Genomic DNA, 14,309 nt, shown 5'->3' on the forward strand with positions numbered 1-14,309 from the left:
GGCTAGGGGTCTAATCAGAGCTGTAGCCGCTGGCCTACGCCACAGCCACAGCAACACGGGATCCGAGTTGTGTCTGTGACCTACACCACAGCTCATGGCAACGCTGGATCCTTAACCCACTGAGTGAGGCCAGAGATTGAACCCTCAACCTTGTGGTTCCTAGTCGGATTCGTTAACCACTGAGCCACAAGGGGAACTTCCTGCCCGCATTCTTTTTGACCTGCCCTGTAGGGGACTGGGACTGTGATGGGAGAGAGGAGTGGCTCACTCACCCTGGGCACTGAGTCCAGAGATGGGTGGGAAACCATAGGGTGCATGTCTGTGTAAACCCTGAGGGGCCAGAGCCTAGGGGAGGAGGCAGGACATGGGTGGGGTGCTTGCTGGCACCTGGTCAAGGTAGAAGACAGAAGATGGAGGAAGGACAAGCCAATACTCTCCCACAGCCCCTTCCTATTTGCTCAGAGTGTCCTGCCCCCAATTTGGGAAAGATTTGTGGAGGGCCTACTGTGTGGCAGACACTGTGCTAACTTCTGGGGACCCAGAGACCCATAAGTAAAGGTCCTATCCCCTCAGGGTCTTGCCAGGACTAAGGCCTCTGGCCAGATTTAAGAGGGTCATTGGTCGCATGTCCCAAGTTCCTAGCACTGGGCCTTTTTGTTGAAAGGAAAGAAGGAAGAGAGAATTTTAGTGGAAGGAAAGAAGGAATCATGCAGTTCTTTGATGGGAGAAATGGATTTTAGCGGTTGATTCTGTAACAACTCTCCCAGAAATATGTTAAAGAGGAGCTTAGTGGAGTTGCCTTGCGGCACAGTGGGTTAAGGATCTGGCATTTTCACTGCAGCATCTCAGGTTGCTGCTGTGGCCCCGGTTCCATCCCTGGCCCTCGAACTCCACATGCCCTGGGCATGGCCAAAAACAAAGAAAGAAAGGAAAAAAGGAGCTTTGTGCCAGAGAAGGGCATTAATGGTGAGTCTCAGGCCGAAAATAACTCCTCCTGGTGTGGGAGGATGGGCCGAGGTAGCGCAGGCTGGGAAGTGGTCATGGAGGGAGGTCACTGGGTGAGCAGGGCAGCTGGCTGTGAGGGAACAGTTTGTTCTTTCTCCACTGGGAAACCTGTCCATTCTCTCCAAGCTGCTCCTGTTTCTCCACGAGTGGCCTTGGAGGACCCAGCAGGCCTCAAGAAAAGGCCACAGCTGTTTGGAGATAAAGAGAGCCTGACCTGGATGGGAGGCCCCACCTGCTGGCCCAGTGCCCACCCGCTGGGCGCCACAGAAAGCGCCGCCTGGCAGTGTTCCTGGGCTCTGGCCTTGCCTTACTAACTCCCATCTGGCGCCTCCCTGCCCAGACCCGGCCAGGCCCCTGCAAGGGTGTGTCTCCTCCCCCAGCAACATGATCCCTCCTTCTGCCCCTTCCTGGCCCCCCTCCCAGGGGTAGGGGGCCTGTCTCAGCCTCGAGCACATTCCCTATGAGACCAGCCCTGTTGCTGTTTCACTCTGCCTTCCCTCCTCACTGCCACTTTCCCAAGACTCCTCCCTGGGCCCCACCTGAGGCCTCTGGTGACCTTGAGGGCTTCTTGAATAGCGGGGTGGGGCCAGGGCCTGGCACAAGCCTTGCCCAATGCCCGAGAATGCCAGCTTTGAAACCAGATCTTTCACATGCCCGAAGAAGAAAGAGCCATTTATGTTCCTGGCTGACATCCCCTGGCCACCCACGTCAGGACTGACACGCTTGCCGGCTTGCCTTTCAGGCCCCGGCACCCTCCCTGGCTCAGGTGGAGGGAGGTTGATTTTGCCTCCCTGCCTTCCTAATGAGCTGCTCATCGGCTCTGAATAGTCGGTATTGCAGACTGACAGCACTGGTTAGGAGCACCCAGAGCTCAGAGGGGCAGGACACACAGACACTCCATGGGCAGGTGGACTCAGGAACCAGACTGGCTGTGAGCCTGGCACCAAGGCCCACTGACAGCCTGGGGGCAGCATCAGGAAGATAGGAAGATAAGAGGCCTCGGCAAAGGGTGGGACCATCAGTGGGAAATTCCGGCTCTCTGGAGGAGGGGACCAAAGGAGGCTAGCTTTTTTCAGTCCTCCTCCTCCAAGCTGGCAAGGAGGGCCCACCCTTCCCACTGGCACCAGTGGTGTGGCCTCTGCCCATCATGTGACTATCCAGACAGCCCAGCCAGGGCCTCCCCAAGCCTAGTAGGGGGGCAGCAGCCTGAGGGGGAAGGGGAGGCTGTGCGAGGAGGAGTGGCAAGGGCTGCACCAGCCCAGGAGCGGGTTTCAGCTGGCTGCCTGCATCTCCCTCAGCCACTGTCATCCCTCACTCACAGGCCTCTGTCACAGGCCATCAAGCTTTCGGCAGCTGCTGTGTTTGGCTGAGGCTGGGGGCCAGGTTAGGGGCAAGGGGTCCCTGGGAACATGCCAGCCTGTCCTCTCTGGGCCTTGGCTCGCTGGGGATAAAGGCTCCTCTGAGGAGTCCTCACTATCCCCTGGAAGGCCACGACCTCACAAACCCCTGGAGGTTACACACATACATTCTCTCTCACAACCAGGACCCAAATGCTCATACTCCTACCTGGCAGCCCCCAGATGCCCTCTAATGTCCCAGGGCACCAGCAAGAGGCCCTTTGGGGGCCCCTAGTCTGCACACAAAGCCTGCTTTGCATCCTAGGGCAGAGCTTTCTTGCCCGCCAGCCTGCCTGCCTACCATGTGACTGCTCAGCCTTGCAGCTCCTTCCCTCCCTCCCTCGCTTCATCTCCCCGCCCCCCCCCCCCCCGCCCACCCCACCCCCCCACCCCGCACCCGGTCTGGGCTGCAGGAAACTGAGCTCTTCCATCCTCCTTAAGGCTTGAAAGCAGAGAAGAGGAAGCATGCGGCTTATCCATGCCAAGGACCCCAAGAACCTGGAAACAGAGACACCCCACTCAGAGGGAGTGTTCACGACCGACCATTGAATCAGAGCCTCCATTACATAAAGAAAATTCTGTACCCACTTCCCTTCATGCAAAAGCCTCTCAGCTCAGCAGACAAAGCCAATCAGGGGCCCCCTCAGCCCATGTCTTGCCATTCCCAAGCCCCTGGACACCCCAGTGTGCTGGACCCCCTACTCTTATTCCTGGTCTCACCCTTGTCCTCAAGCCCACATTGCTTCCTTCTGCTTTGAATGCCTTTTCTTACCTTGTCAACCTGGGGATTTAACTCGTCCTTCATCCTTCTGGCTGCCTCTGCTAGGAAGTCTTCCTAGATAGCACCCTCTGCTCTCTGCAGACTTCAGTGCCCCTCCTTTGGGTATTCACAGCTCCCCTGTTCAAAGCATTTCCCACATTGTACTTTAGTGGTTAACAGGCCATCTTCCTCATTAGACTATGAGCTAAAGGACAGGGGACAGTGTTTAATCCATAACCTCTACCACATGGCTGACACGTAGTCGATTGAACCTGCGTCATAACAGTGACCTGAATCACAGCAGTGACAACCCCAGATCCTTAACCTACTGCGCCCCAAGGAAACTGCCTTATTTAATTATATCTCTTGGAGTATGATGATGGTAAAAGTGTTTCATGTACATACATAAATGTATATAACATATATAAAAGTGTATATGTGTGCATCCATGTATAGAATAATATTGCCATTGTACGTATTGTACTGAATATATATATTTCCTTATTTTTTTTTTTTTTTTTTTTTTTTTTTTTTTTTTGTCTTTTTTGTTGTTGCTATTTCTTGGGCCGCTCCCGCGGCATATGGAGGTTCCCAGGCTAGGGGTTGAATTGGAGCTGCAGCCACCGGCCTACGCCAGAGCCACAGCAACGCAGGATCCGAGCCGCGTCTGCGACCTACACCACAGCTCACGGCAACGCCGGATCGTTAACCCACTGAGCAAGGGCAGGGACCGAACCCGCAACCTCATGGTTCCTAGTCGGATTCGTTAACCACTGCGCCACGACGGGAACGCCCCTATTTCCTTATTTTTAAGATACACACTGAAATATTTGTGGATGAATTCATCTGATTTGTTTCAAAATGGTATGGGCAGAGGGAGTGAATGTGTCTGTAGCCAGAGCAGGGCTGACCCTGAGTTGATGGTTGTTGGGTCTGGTTCATGGGGGTACGTTATATTATTCTGTCTATTTTGCCTGTGTCCTAAATTGTCCATAACAAAAAGTGAAAACAAAAAGCAAGGCAGATTAGTGAGATTTAAGGTTGAGGAGAGAAGCCAGGCATCTGCTAGAGGAAATGACTCGGGTGAAGCTCTAAGACAGTGAGGATGTGGGCCTGTGAGGCCCAGTGTTTCATGGGCACTGGAGTGTGCAGCTCTGCTAGGCGCTTAGGGTACCAGGATGACTGAGGCTCAGTCCCTACCCGCCAGGACAAAGGCCAGTCTCCACAGAGGCCCTGGCTCAGGGCAAGCGAGACCAGAACCCAGTGAGAGAGCCCTGAAGGGCCTGTGGGCCTTGAACAAGGGGGACAGAATCAGTGGCCCTTGTTCTGGAAGCGCTGGGAGGCCACGTGGTAAAGGAGTTGTCAGGCAGAGATCACCCTGTGTGCCAGGAACCTTTGCCACAGCAGCAACAGCTGCAGTAGTGACAATGCTGGATCAGTGAGCCACCAGGGAGCTCCTCTTTTTGTGTTCTTACTGGGTGACTTTGGGCAAGTTACTTAACCTCTCTGATACTGTTTTTTTTTTCATCGATAGAATGGGGATGGTAATAGGGCCCACCTCATAAGGCTGTTGTGAAATTAAATGAGAAAATATTTGTAAAGCACTAAAAAGAGAGGGTGGCAGCTATTATTATCATCAGAGTTTCAGGGAGGAACCTGCCCTCCCCTGGGGCAAGAAGGTGGAAAAAGCAGCCATTAAAATGAGGGAATTCCAGTGGGGAGGGGGGAACCCTGCTGTACTCCTCCCCGCAAGCCCCTAATAGGTTTGTGATTTTCAAAAAAATTTATTTATTTTTTTTGTTTTGTCTTTTTGCCTTTTTAAGGGCCACTCTCACGGCATATGGAGGTTCCCAGGCTAGGGGTCTCATCAGAGCTATAGCGGCTGGCCTACGCCAGAGCCACAGCAACGCAGGATCCAAGCCGCATCTGCGACCTATATCACTGCTCACGGCAACACCAGATCCTTAACCCACTGAGCAAGGCCAGGGATGGAACCGGCAACCTCATGGTTCCTAGTCAGATTCGTAAACCACTGAGCCACCACGGGAACTCCAAAAAAGGGTTTTTTTTTTAAAAGGTGTTTTCTTATAGCCGTTAGCAGAGTCAGATGCAGAAAATAAGTTGTGGAGAAAGGACCAAATAAAATCCACTGGACTTTGCAGGGGAGAAAATGTGGTTGACCAGTGAGGAGCATCCCAGGCCAAGAGCCCCATTCCAGAATCTACCTGTAGGCCCTATTGCCCTCTTGGGAGGGCTTCTGGAACTGGGAGTCTATAGGAATGAAAGTCAGCCCCATGGGGGAGGGGTGGGGCCCAAGCAGGCTCCTCCCTCTTCGGGGAGCACAGGCCTTTCCCCTTCAGGGCTGTGGCTCTGGGACCACTTCCTCTTTGCTCACTGAGGAGCAGGGAGCAGGCCTGCTGAGCCCTGGGGAGGGACTCCAGGATGCCTTAGCCCATCTGTGACTGCAGGTGGGGTGGCTGAGTGTGCTGGTTGGAGACTCCCCTCCCTGCTTCAGGCACCACTGAGGGCCTCCCTGGAGCCCTGCAGGATGGAGGGGGCAAGTAAGGAGAAGCTGGCATCTGTGTCCAGTCTGGTGACTGTGTTTGAGAACAGCAGGTACGGGGTAGTGGAGGTGGGAAGGGTCACCACGCCCAACTGGCAGTCTCCCTCCGGCTCCTCTGCCCACCCCTTGGGCAGTGCAGGCCCCCCAGTCGTCAGGCTCAGGAGCAGGGCCGGGGCCACCCTGGGCCTCACAGGGAGCAGTTCTCTCTCTGGGCCCTGTCCTGGTCACCTCCTCCTGTCTGGGCAGTGCCCATGTCCCTCAGTCATGGGTTCCTCAGGACATGGGAGAGTGCTGTTGGGCCACCGGGAACTGGGCAGGTGAGTGTGTGGGTTTTGATGTATTGAGCAGGGCCCAGATGTTTTGTGTAATTACGAGTGAGCGTGGGTGGACCAAAGGCCATGTTTGGGGTGCAGAACTCCACCCATTGTCCCTCCAGCAGAAATAATAGCTAATACTTATGAAGCCCTTACTCCTTATGCGTAGGATAACCATGCCATTTATCATTCAAACTGGGACACAATTGAAACTGAAAATGGATGCTGTCAAATTTTTTTGGTGGGAAGGAAGGGACAGTAGGAGAAAGACTGAGACTGTCTTGGGCAAACCAGAATGTCTGATCAGTCTACCTCTGGAGCACTGTTCTCAATGTGTTTGCTACTTATTTCATTTAATCATCTAACAGCCTACTGGGGGTAGGTTCCACCTCCAGCCCCATCTTACAGATGTGAAAGAGGAGGTGCAGAGAGGTGGAGAGGCCTTAAGTGCTTTAAGTTCATTGGCAGGGAGCAGTGCAGCGGCTTCCATTTGAAGGGGAAAGGCTGGACCAGGTGTGTGGAGGTCATTGTGTGTCTGTGTGTGACATGAATCCACTCTGCAGGCTTTTCTCGAGCCCAGGACTGTGTTAGGGACTGTGACTCTCATAGGTAGTATTCTCTGGAAATGGAGACTCTGGGTGGAGATTTGCTGGAGAGGGTTTGGGGATAACACCTGAGGGGACGAGGGAGGCAGCATGGGGCACAGGGAGAAGTTGAACTGCCACAGAGGCCACAGCCTGTCCCAGAGACTTCTGGAGCTGGGGTGCACCTCAGGCTGTTCCAGTTGAGGCAAAGGGCTAGGTCCTTGTACCCCCACATGACTTGTCGTTGGTCGTAGACTTGACTTTAGATGAGGGTGCTCTCTTCCAGGGAGGGCTCTTCCCAGCAAGGGACCCAGTCAGTCACCCTTCAGCCATCGTTCCACCAGCAGCCAGGGGGAGAGCACCTCAGTCCTGAGAGGGTAGGGGTGGCACCGCACGGCGTCAAATGGGAACCGCATTGGATGCAGGAACCCAAAGAATGGTCTTTGCCCAAAGGATTTCTATCTCTGATGCCAAGCTCATGAATGACCGTGATGCCAGGTCATGGACAATAGATAGCCTGCGAGGGGCCTAGATGCTCTGAGGACACTCAGAGCAGACAAAGTCTCCTGTGGGCTTCATGGTGGAGGTGGCATAGATGTGGACCTAGAAGGGAAGTTCAGCTTCCCGAGTAGGTGACCTGCCTTTCTTTTTTTTTTTTTTTTCTTTTTTTTCTTTTTTTGTCTTTCTGCTTTTCTAGAGCCACTCCCACGGCATATGGAGGTTCCCAGGCTAGGGGTCTAATCGGAGCTACAGCCGCCGGCCTACACCAGAGCCACAGCAACGCGGGATCCAAGCTGCGTCTGCAACCTACACCACAGCTCACGGCAATGCTGGATCTTTAACTCACTGAGCAAGGCCAGGGATTGAACCTGCAACTCAGGGTTCCTAGTCAGATTCGTTAACCACTGCGCCACGACGGGAACTCCTGACCTGCCTTTCTTAGGGGCCCTTGCCAGGCAGGTTTCTGTTCAGCACCAAGGACAGCTCTAGGTGCCACCTTCCCGGATCACCCCCGCCCCAGGTGTGGGAGATGGTACCATACCCCCAGCATGCTAGCCATGCCCAGTGGGGAGACCCTAAGCCCATGTGCTCTGCCTAGACAACACCACCAGCAGGAGGAAGCAGCCCTCAGAGCAGAATGGGGCCAGAGGAGGCCTTGTCAGGAGGGTGAGAGTCACCCCTCACCGTGTGAGATGCCCTCATGCCAGCTGCCTTGGCCTAGGCTTTCTTGTGAGGTCTTAGCTGATCACCATAGGTCTTGTGAGCACCTTAGCTGATCTGAAACTGAGGGGTGAAGAGGAAACAGAAGCTGGCCTGGGGCACTTGGAGAAAAATGCAGAAGCTGAAACCAAATGTAGAACAGAAAGCTTGAGAATCAGCTAATTCCATGAGCAAAGATCCGTGGACTGAGAAAACTGGCATTGGGGCATCAGAGGGGGTGGAAAGGCCAAAGGGGATCCATGGCAGACTGGGTCCCAATCCTCTCTCTGCCATCAACCTGTGTGTTGTTGTGGGGCAGGTCACATTGACTCTCTGCACCTGTTTCTCCTTGGCTCACATGGGGAGGGGCAGTTTAGGGTACAGGCTCAAGAGCCAGTCTGCAGGATCTGAACCTCACCTCTGCCACCCCCTTGCTGCCAGTTACTTATCCTCTCTGTACCTAACTGCAAAATGGGGTAATGAAAAACTTCCTCACACAGCTTTGAAGGTTTTGTACTTTTCTGGTCCTCCACTTCCTAGCCAGCTTTCAGAAAGGTGCCCAGTCTTTGTGCTGTCATTTCAAACTTTTCCACACCAAAGGGAAAGAGGTACAGCCCAAGATGTTGGATAAATTCAGTGACAGTGGCCTCTGTTATCTAAAGAATTTAACTGGCCTGCAGGAGTTCCCTTTGTGGCTCAGCGATAATGAACCCGACTTGTATCCATGAGGATGTGGGTTCAATTCCTGGCCCCGCTCAGTGAGTTAAAGGTCCTGCATTGCCGCAAGCTGTGATGTAGGTCACAGATGCAGTTCTGATTCAACCCCTGGCCTGAGAACCTCCATATGCTACAGGTATGGCCTAGAAAAAAAAATTTTTTAACTGGGCTGCAGACCAGTAGGTGGTGTAACAAAACTACACTGTGAAAGCCCACCCCTGGGGGAATAGGAAGCTCATCCCGGGCTGGCTTTTCCCACCACTAGAGATATGGAGGGCATAGCTCCCACTGAAAAGCTCCAGCTTTATCAGCTCTGCCCTCCCTTTACAGTGTTCCATAGCTCCCACCTTCCCGTGATGCATCGGTTACTAAGGTTCTAGGGGCTTTCCTGCTACAGAGACTAAGAACAGAAGTGAGGTCCACAGATGCAGGGATCTGGGAGGGGGACTTAAAATCTGCTATGTGCAGAAGTTCCTGGTGTGGCTTAGCGGTAACAAACCTGACTAGTATCCATGAGTACGCAAGTTCAATCCTTGGCCTCCCTCAGTGGGTTAAGGATTTGGCATTGCTGTGGCTGTGGTGTAGGACAGCAGCCATAGCTCTGATTGGACCCCTTGCCTGGAAATTTACATATGCTGCGAGTGCGGCCCTAAAAAAGCAAAAACAAAAACAAAAACAAAAACACAAAAAACAAAAAACCCCTCCTATGTGCTGAAGAAAGGGTTCCTGGCTGCATTTTGAACAGGGAAGTGTGCAGTTCCCCAGAGAACAAACACAGCCTCCGCTGACTCATTTTGAAGACTTGAGTTCCCCCCAAAAAAGGTATTGGGGAAGGAAGCAGCAGTCTCAGTAGACTCTGCCTGCAAACCGGGCAGGGATTTGCATGATTTGCCCCCAAATCCCCCCTCCTGGGGAGGTGCTAGTCTCCTCCCTGCTGTACAGACCGGAAACTCTCAGGTCTGCTCTCTTCTCCTCAGGACCTCAGGAGCAGCACCCAGAGTACACAGGCAGGAGGCCCAGCATCACCGCCCTGGGTGCAGGCCTCCCTCTCCTGCAGAATCGTGGGAGAGGCCCACCGTGGGGGAGGCCCTGGAGTCTGAGCCCAGGACAGTCAGCAGGAGGTACCTGAACTCCCTGAAGAACAAGCTGTCCAGTGGGGCCTGGAGAAAATCTTGCCAGCCTGGGACCTGCCCCAGCCCAGGGACTCAGGTGCCAGAGGGCTGGGGTAGAAGCGGGGAGTTGGGAGGTGCCTCCATTCACCACACATCCTCTCCCTGCCAGAGCCAGCACTCCCCCGGGTGGTGCTCTTATGTGACCAGAGATCACCTGAAAACTAGGTTCACCCCCCACCTTTTGATTAAGCGTCTACTATGCTCCCCACTGCTGGCATTTCCCATACCCCTCACTGTAGGAGGAGCCTTTTAGGCAAAGACATTGAAACTCTGGAGTTCCCTCCCGTTGTGGCTCAGCAGGTTAAGAACCTGACTAGTAACCATTACTGTGCAGATTCAGTCCCTGACCTCGCTCAGTGGGTTAAGGGTCTGGCGTTGCCGAAAGCTGTGGTGTAGGTTGCAGACATGCTTGGATCTGGTGTTGCAGTGGCTGTGACGTAGTCTGGCAGCTTTAGCTCTGATTCAGCCCCTAACCCAGGAATTCCCATTTGCTGCAGCTGTGGCCCTAAAAAGACAAAAAAAAAAAAAAAAGAAGGAAGGGAGGGAGGAAAGAAAGAAAAGGAAATAGTAAGTCTGACAGTTTAGGAAACTTGTCCAAGGCCACACAGCCTGCAACCTGATGTGACCAGTGGTGGCCCAACTTTACCCACTGAAGAAGGCAACAGCTCCAACCTGAAACAGAGGTTGCAGCCAACTCCTGCCCTTAGACAGACCCTGGGCAGGTTGCCTCCCTTCTCTGGGTTTTAGTTTTCCTGTCTGTGAACTTTAAGGTTATGCGTTCTGGAGCCAGAATACCAGGGTTCGTGTCCCAGCTCCTCTGCTTTCTGTGTGACTTTGGGCAAGTTTGCTTTAACCCCTTTGTGCTTGTCTCCTCATTTATAAAATGGGGATGGTGATCATAACAGTACCTACTGTGTATACTGGTTATCAATTGCTACATAATAAACTACCCTGCAATGGGAGTTCCCATTGTAGCTCAGTGGGTTAAGAACCCACAACTATCCATGAGGACGCAGGTTTGATCCCTGTCCTCACTCAGTGGGTTAAGGATCCGGTGCTGCTGTGGCTGTGACGGAGGCCAGCAGCTACAGCTCCAATTCAACCCCTAGCCTGGGAACATCCATATGCCACTAGTGCGACCCTGAAAAGAAAAGAAAAAAAACGACCTCACAATGTAGTGGCCAAAAGTTTATTATTTCTGACAGTTTGGGGGTCGACTGGAATGCTATTGGGTGGTTTTTCTGTGGGTCTCGCTTGAAGTTTGTCTTAGTTGGCTCTGGCTGCCATAACAAAGCACCACAGACTAGGTGACTTAAACAACAGAAGTGCATTTTCTCACAGCTCTAGAAACTGGAAGTCCAAGACTGAGTGGCGGGGGTGGTTTCTGGCAAGGCTCCCTTCCTGGCTTGTAGAAGGCCACCTGCTCACCGTGTCTTCACATAACCTTTTCTCTGTACACCTGCTCGCCTGGGATACTTTCCTCTTCTTATAAGGACACCAGCCGTCATGGATTAGACCCTATCTAAAGTTAACCCTAACTTTAAAGGCCCTATCTCCAAATATAGTCGCATTGGAGGTTAGGGCTTCAACGTATTAATTTGGGACCACGATTCAGTCTATAACTGGGGTCTCTCAGGTGGCTACAGTCAGATGTTGGCTGGGGTGGAAAAGCCCAAGATAGTTCCTCTATCAGGGCTGGTGACTGGGCAGGTGGGATGCAGGCATGGCTGGGCCCTGGCTCGCTCTCTCTACATAGTCCCAGGGCCTTTCCTCCCCGTGTGGCCTCTCCTTCAGGGAAGCCAGACCTCCAGATGTGGTAGTTCATGGCTCCCAAGAGCATCAGTGGAAGCTTCCAGTCCTTTTTTTTTTCTTTTTTGGTTTTTAGTGCCACACTTGAAGCATATGGAAGTTCCCAGGCTAGGGACTGAATTGGAGCCTCAGCTGCCGGCCCTCACCACAGACACAGCCATGCCAGAACGGAACCAAGTCTGTGACCTACACCACGGCTCATGGCAACGCTGGATCCTTAACCCACTGAGCGAGGCCAGGGATCGAACCCACATCTTCATGGATACTAGTTTGGGTTTGTTACCGCTGAGCCACAACAGGAACTGCATCCAGCCCTCTTAAGTCTTAGGCCAGAACTGGCACAGCCTCACTCTGCCCCGTTGTCTCAGTCAAACCCATTCCAGCACCAGCCCAGGTGCATGGCAGGAGGGCGTGAAGCCCAGGACATACGTTTCACGGGGCATCTTTGGAGACTGCTCCCATCAAAGGAGACCAAAGTGACCCTCTCCTTCTTTCTCCCCGCAACTCCCCTGCAGGAGCCTGAGGAGAAGAGAATTGTCCAGGAGCTGCTGGAGACTGAGCAGGCCTATGTGGCCCGCCTCCACCTGCTAGACCAGGCCAGTGGCCAGGACACCTCTCCTGAGCCCCAGCACCTGGGTGTCCTCACCCCGCCCCCGCTCCCCCTTCTGACCCAGCTGCAGGGAGAGAGTTAGGAGCTCAGAATTTGTCTCTAGGAAGCTTTAGTCCTTTAACCTCATTGGCTAGAGTTTGGGACTTGGCTTATTAGCATCACTCCTGATTCCATTCCCGGCGCCTGGGCTGGAGTCACGTAGGAGGGTACATGGCAGGCATTCTTCCCGGGCCCCACACAGCATCCTCCTCTATCATCCCAGCAGCCAACATCCTCACCATTGTTAGTCCTTCACACTTTTTTTTTTTTTTTTTTTTTTTTTTGCTTTTCAGGGCTGTACCTGTGCCATATGGAGGTTTCCAGGCTGGGAGTTGAATCATAACTGTAGCTGCGGGCCTACACCACAGCCACAGCAACGCCAGATCTGAGCTGTGTCTGCGACCTACACCACAGCTCATGGCAACGTGGATCCTTAACTCACTGAGCGAGGCCAGGAGTGAATCTGAGTCCTCCTGTATCCTAGTCAGATTCATTTCTGCTGAGCCACGACGGGAACTCAGTAGCCCTTCACACGTTATTAAGGAAGCTTAAGGTGAGGGGGTTAAGTCACTGAGCATCAGCAGTGGGTTCTTGAGTCTGGTGAAGTCCAAGACCTTGACAGATACAAAATGGGCCCATTTCTGATGTTCCTCAGTAGCCAGCCTTTGGACAAGTCCCTATGTCTCCAGGCCTTGGTTTGTCCATCTGTAAAGTGGCCAGAATACAATCTTCCCTGCCTGTCTCTTCCTAGAGTTGTTTTGAGGGTGATGGGAGATTAAGGAGGTGGAGGCATTCAGCAAGCTGGAGAGGGGTCCCAAAGCCCCCGGGACTGTGCTTGTCTCCCCCTGGGCTGGTATTAGGGGTGGGGGAGCTCCCTCCCTGCTGCAAGCCCAGTGACCCAGCGGCGGCTGTAGGTGTTCTTCCAGGAGCTGCTGAAGGAGGCCCGCAGCAGCAAGGCCTTCCCTGAGGATGTGGTCAGGCTCATCTTCTCCAACATCTCCTCCATCTACCAGTTCCATGCGCAGTTCTTCCTCCCAGAGCTGCAGCGGAGGCTGGATGACTGGTAAGTCCAGCAGGAGCCCCAGAGGCTGCCTGGCCTGATTGGGGTGCAGCCCCCAGGGCACTAGGCTTGGCCTATTAGGGCCCTGCCCTCACTGTGGGGCTAGACTCTCCTCCTCTGGGCTTGGTCTGGCTGCACAACAAGGGGCTTGGACGAGGCCTTGTGTGTATGTGTGTGTCCTGGAGAAGCAGGCAGATCAGGTCCTCACTAGGCTGAGTGACTTAGGAGGCAGTAGAGATAAGCAGCACTGAGGGCTTCCACCATGTCCTGCCTTGGGGTTTACTCCTGTTAACTTCAGATCAGTCCACTGTGTGATGATGGTATCATGGCTATTCGAGAAACCCTCTCTATTTTCAGTGATGACCACTAATGTATCTAGTGGTGAAATTAGTATCTTGTCAAAGAAATGGGATGTCCTTTAAAATTCTTTGGCAGGAGTTTCCGCTGTGGTTCAGCGGAAACGAATCTGACTAGCATCCATGAGGACGCAGGTTCTATCCCTGGCCTTGCTCATTGGGTTAAGAATCTGGCATTGCCCGTGAGCTGTGGTATAGGTCGCAGATACTGCTCAGATCCCACATTGCTATGGCTGTGGCATAGGCCAGAGGCTACAGCTCCAATTCAACCCCTAGCCTAGGAACGTCCATAATGCCATGGGTACAGCTCTAAAAAAAGACGAAAACAGGAGTTCCTGTTGTGGCCCAGTGGTTAACGAATCCGACTAGGAACCATGAGGTTGCAGGTTCAATCCCTGGCCTTGCTCAGTGGGTTAAGGATCCAGCGTTGTCGTGAGCTGTGGTGTAGGTCGCAGACGCTGCTTGGATCCCGTGTTGCTGTGGCTCTGGCGTAGGCTGGTGGCTACGGCTCTGATTAGATCCCTAGCCTGGGAACCTCCATAAGCCGAGGGAGTGGCCCTAGAAATGGCCAAAAGACAAAAAAAAAATTCTTTGGCAAAGAAGAATGTTAGTAATTGTTAAATCCCGTGATGGATATATAGGGGTTCATTATTATATTCTTTTTGCTGTATGATTGCTTAAAATTTTTTGCAATAAATTTTATTTTGAAAAGGCAACCCTTGG

The 14,309-nt window shown here is 53.1% G+C and overlaps 1 protein-coding gene across 12 annotated transcripts in view; it reads left to right on the forward strand.

Moving 5' to 3' along the window:
- The first annotated feature begins 5,535 nt into the window (after positions 1-5,535).
- The window catches only part of FGD2 (FYVE, RhoGEF and PH domain containing 2), a 26,262-nt gene continuing 17,488 nt past the window's right edge, over positions 5,536-14,309 (forward strand). For 5 of the 12 annotated variants that reach the window (XR_014809973.1, XM_003128369.7, XM_084967898.1 and 2 more), the window contains exons 1-4: positions 5,536-5,778; positions 9,518-9,749; positions 12,037-12,117; positions 13,085-13,233. Coding sequence is in view for 2 of the 12 variants with exons in the window: in XM_003128369.7 (XP_003128417.2) it covers positions 5,711-5,778; positions 9,518-9,749; positions 12,037-12,117; positions 13,085-13,233 (530 nt within the window). In the remaining 10 variants the exon portion in view is untranslated. The remainder of the gene's footprint in view (positions 5,779-9,517; positions 9,750-12,036; positions 12,118-13,084; positions 13,234-14,309) is intronic. The other 7 variants (XM_084967893.1, XM_084967900.1, XM_084967897.1 and 4 more) reach the window with 3 other exon arrangements.

The sequence above is a fragment of the Sus scrofa genome, chromosome 7 (assembly GCF_054392235.1).
Source record: "Sus scrofa isolate SSC_HxYL_T2T_F1_AM1 chromosome 7, Sscrofa_HxYL_maternal_Yorkshire_Landrace_v2.0, whole genome shotgun sequence".
Classification (NCBI taxonomy): Eukaryota; Metazoa; Chordata; class Mammalia; order Artiodactyla; family Suidae; genus Sus; species Sus scrofa.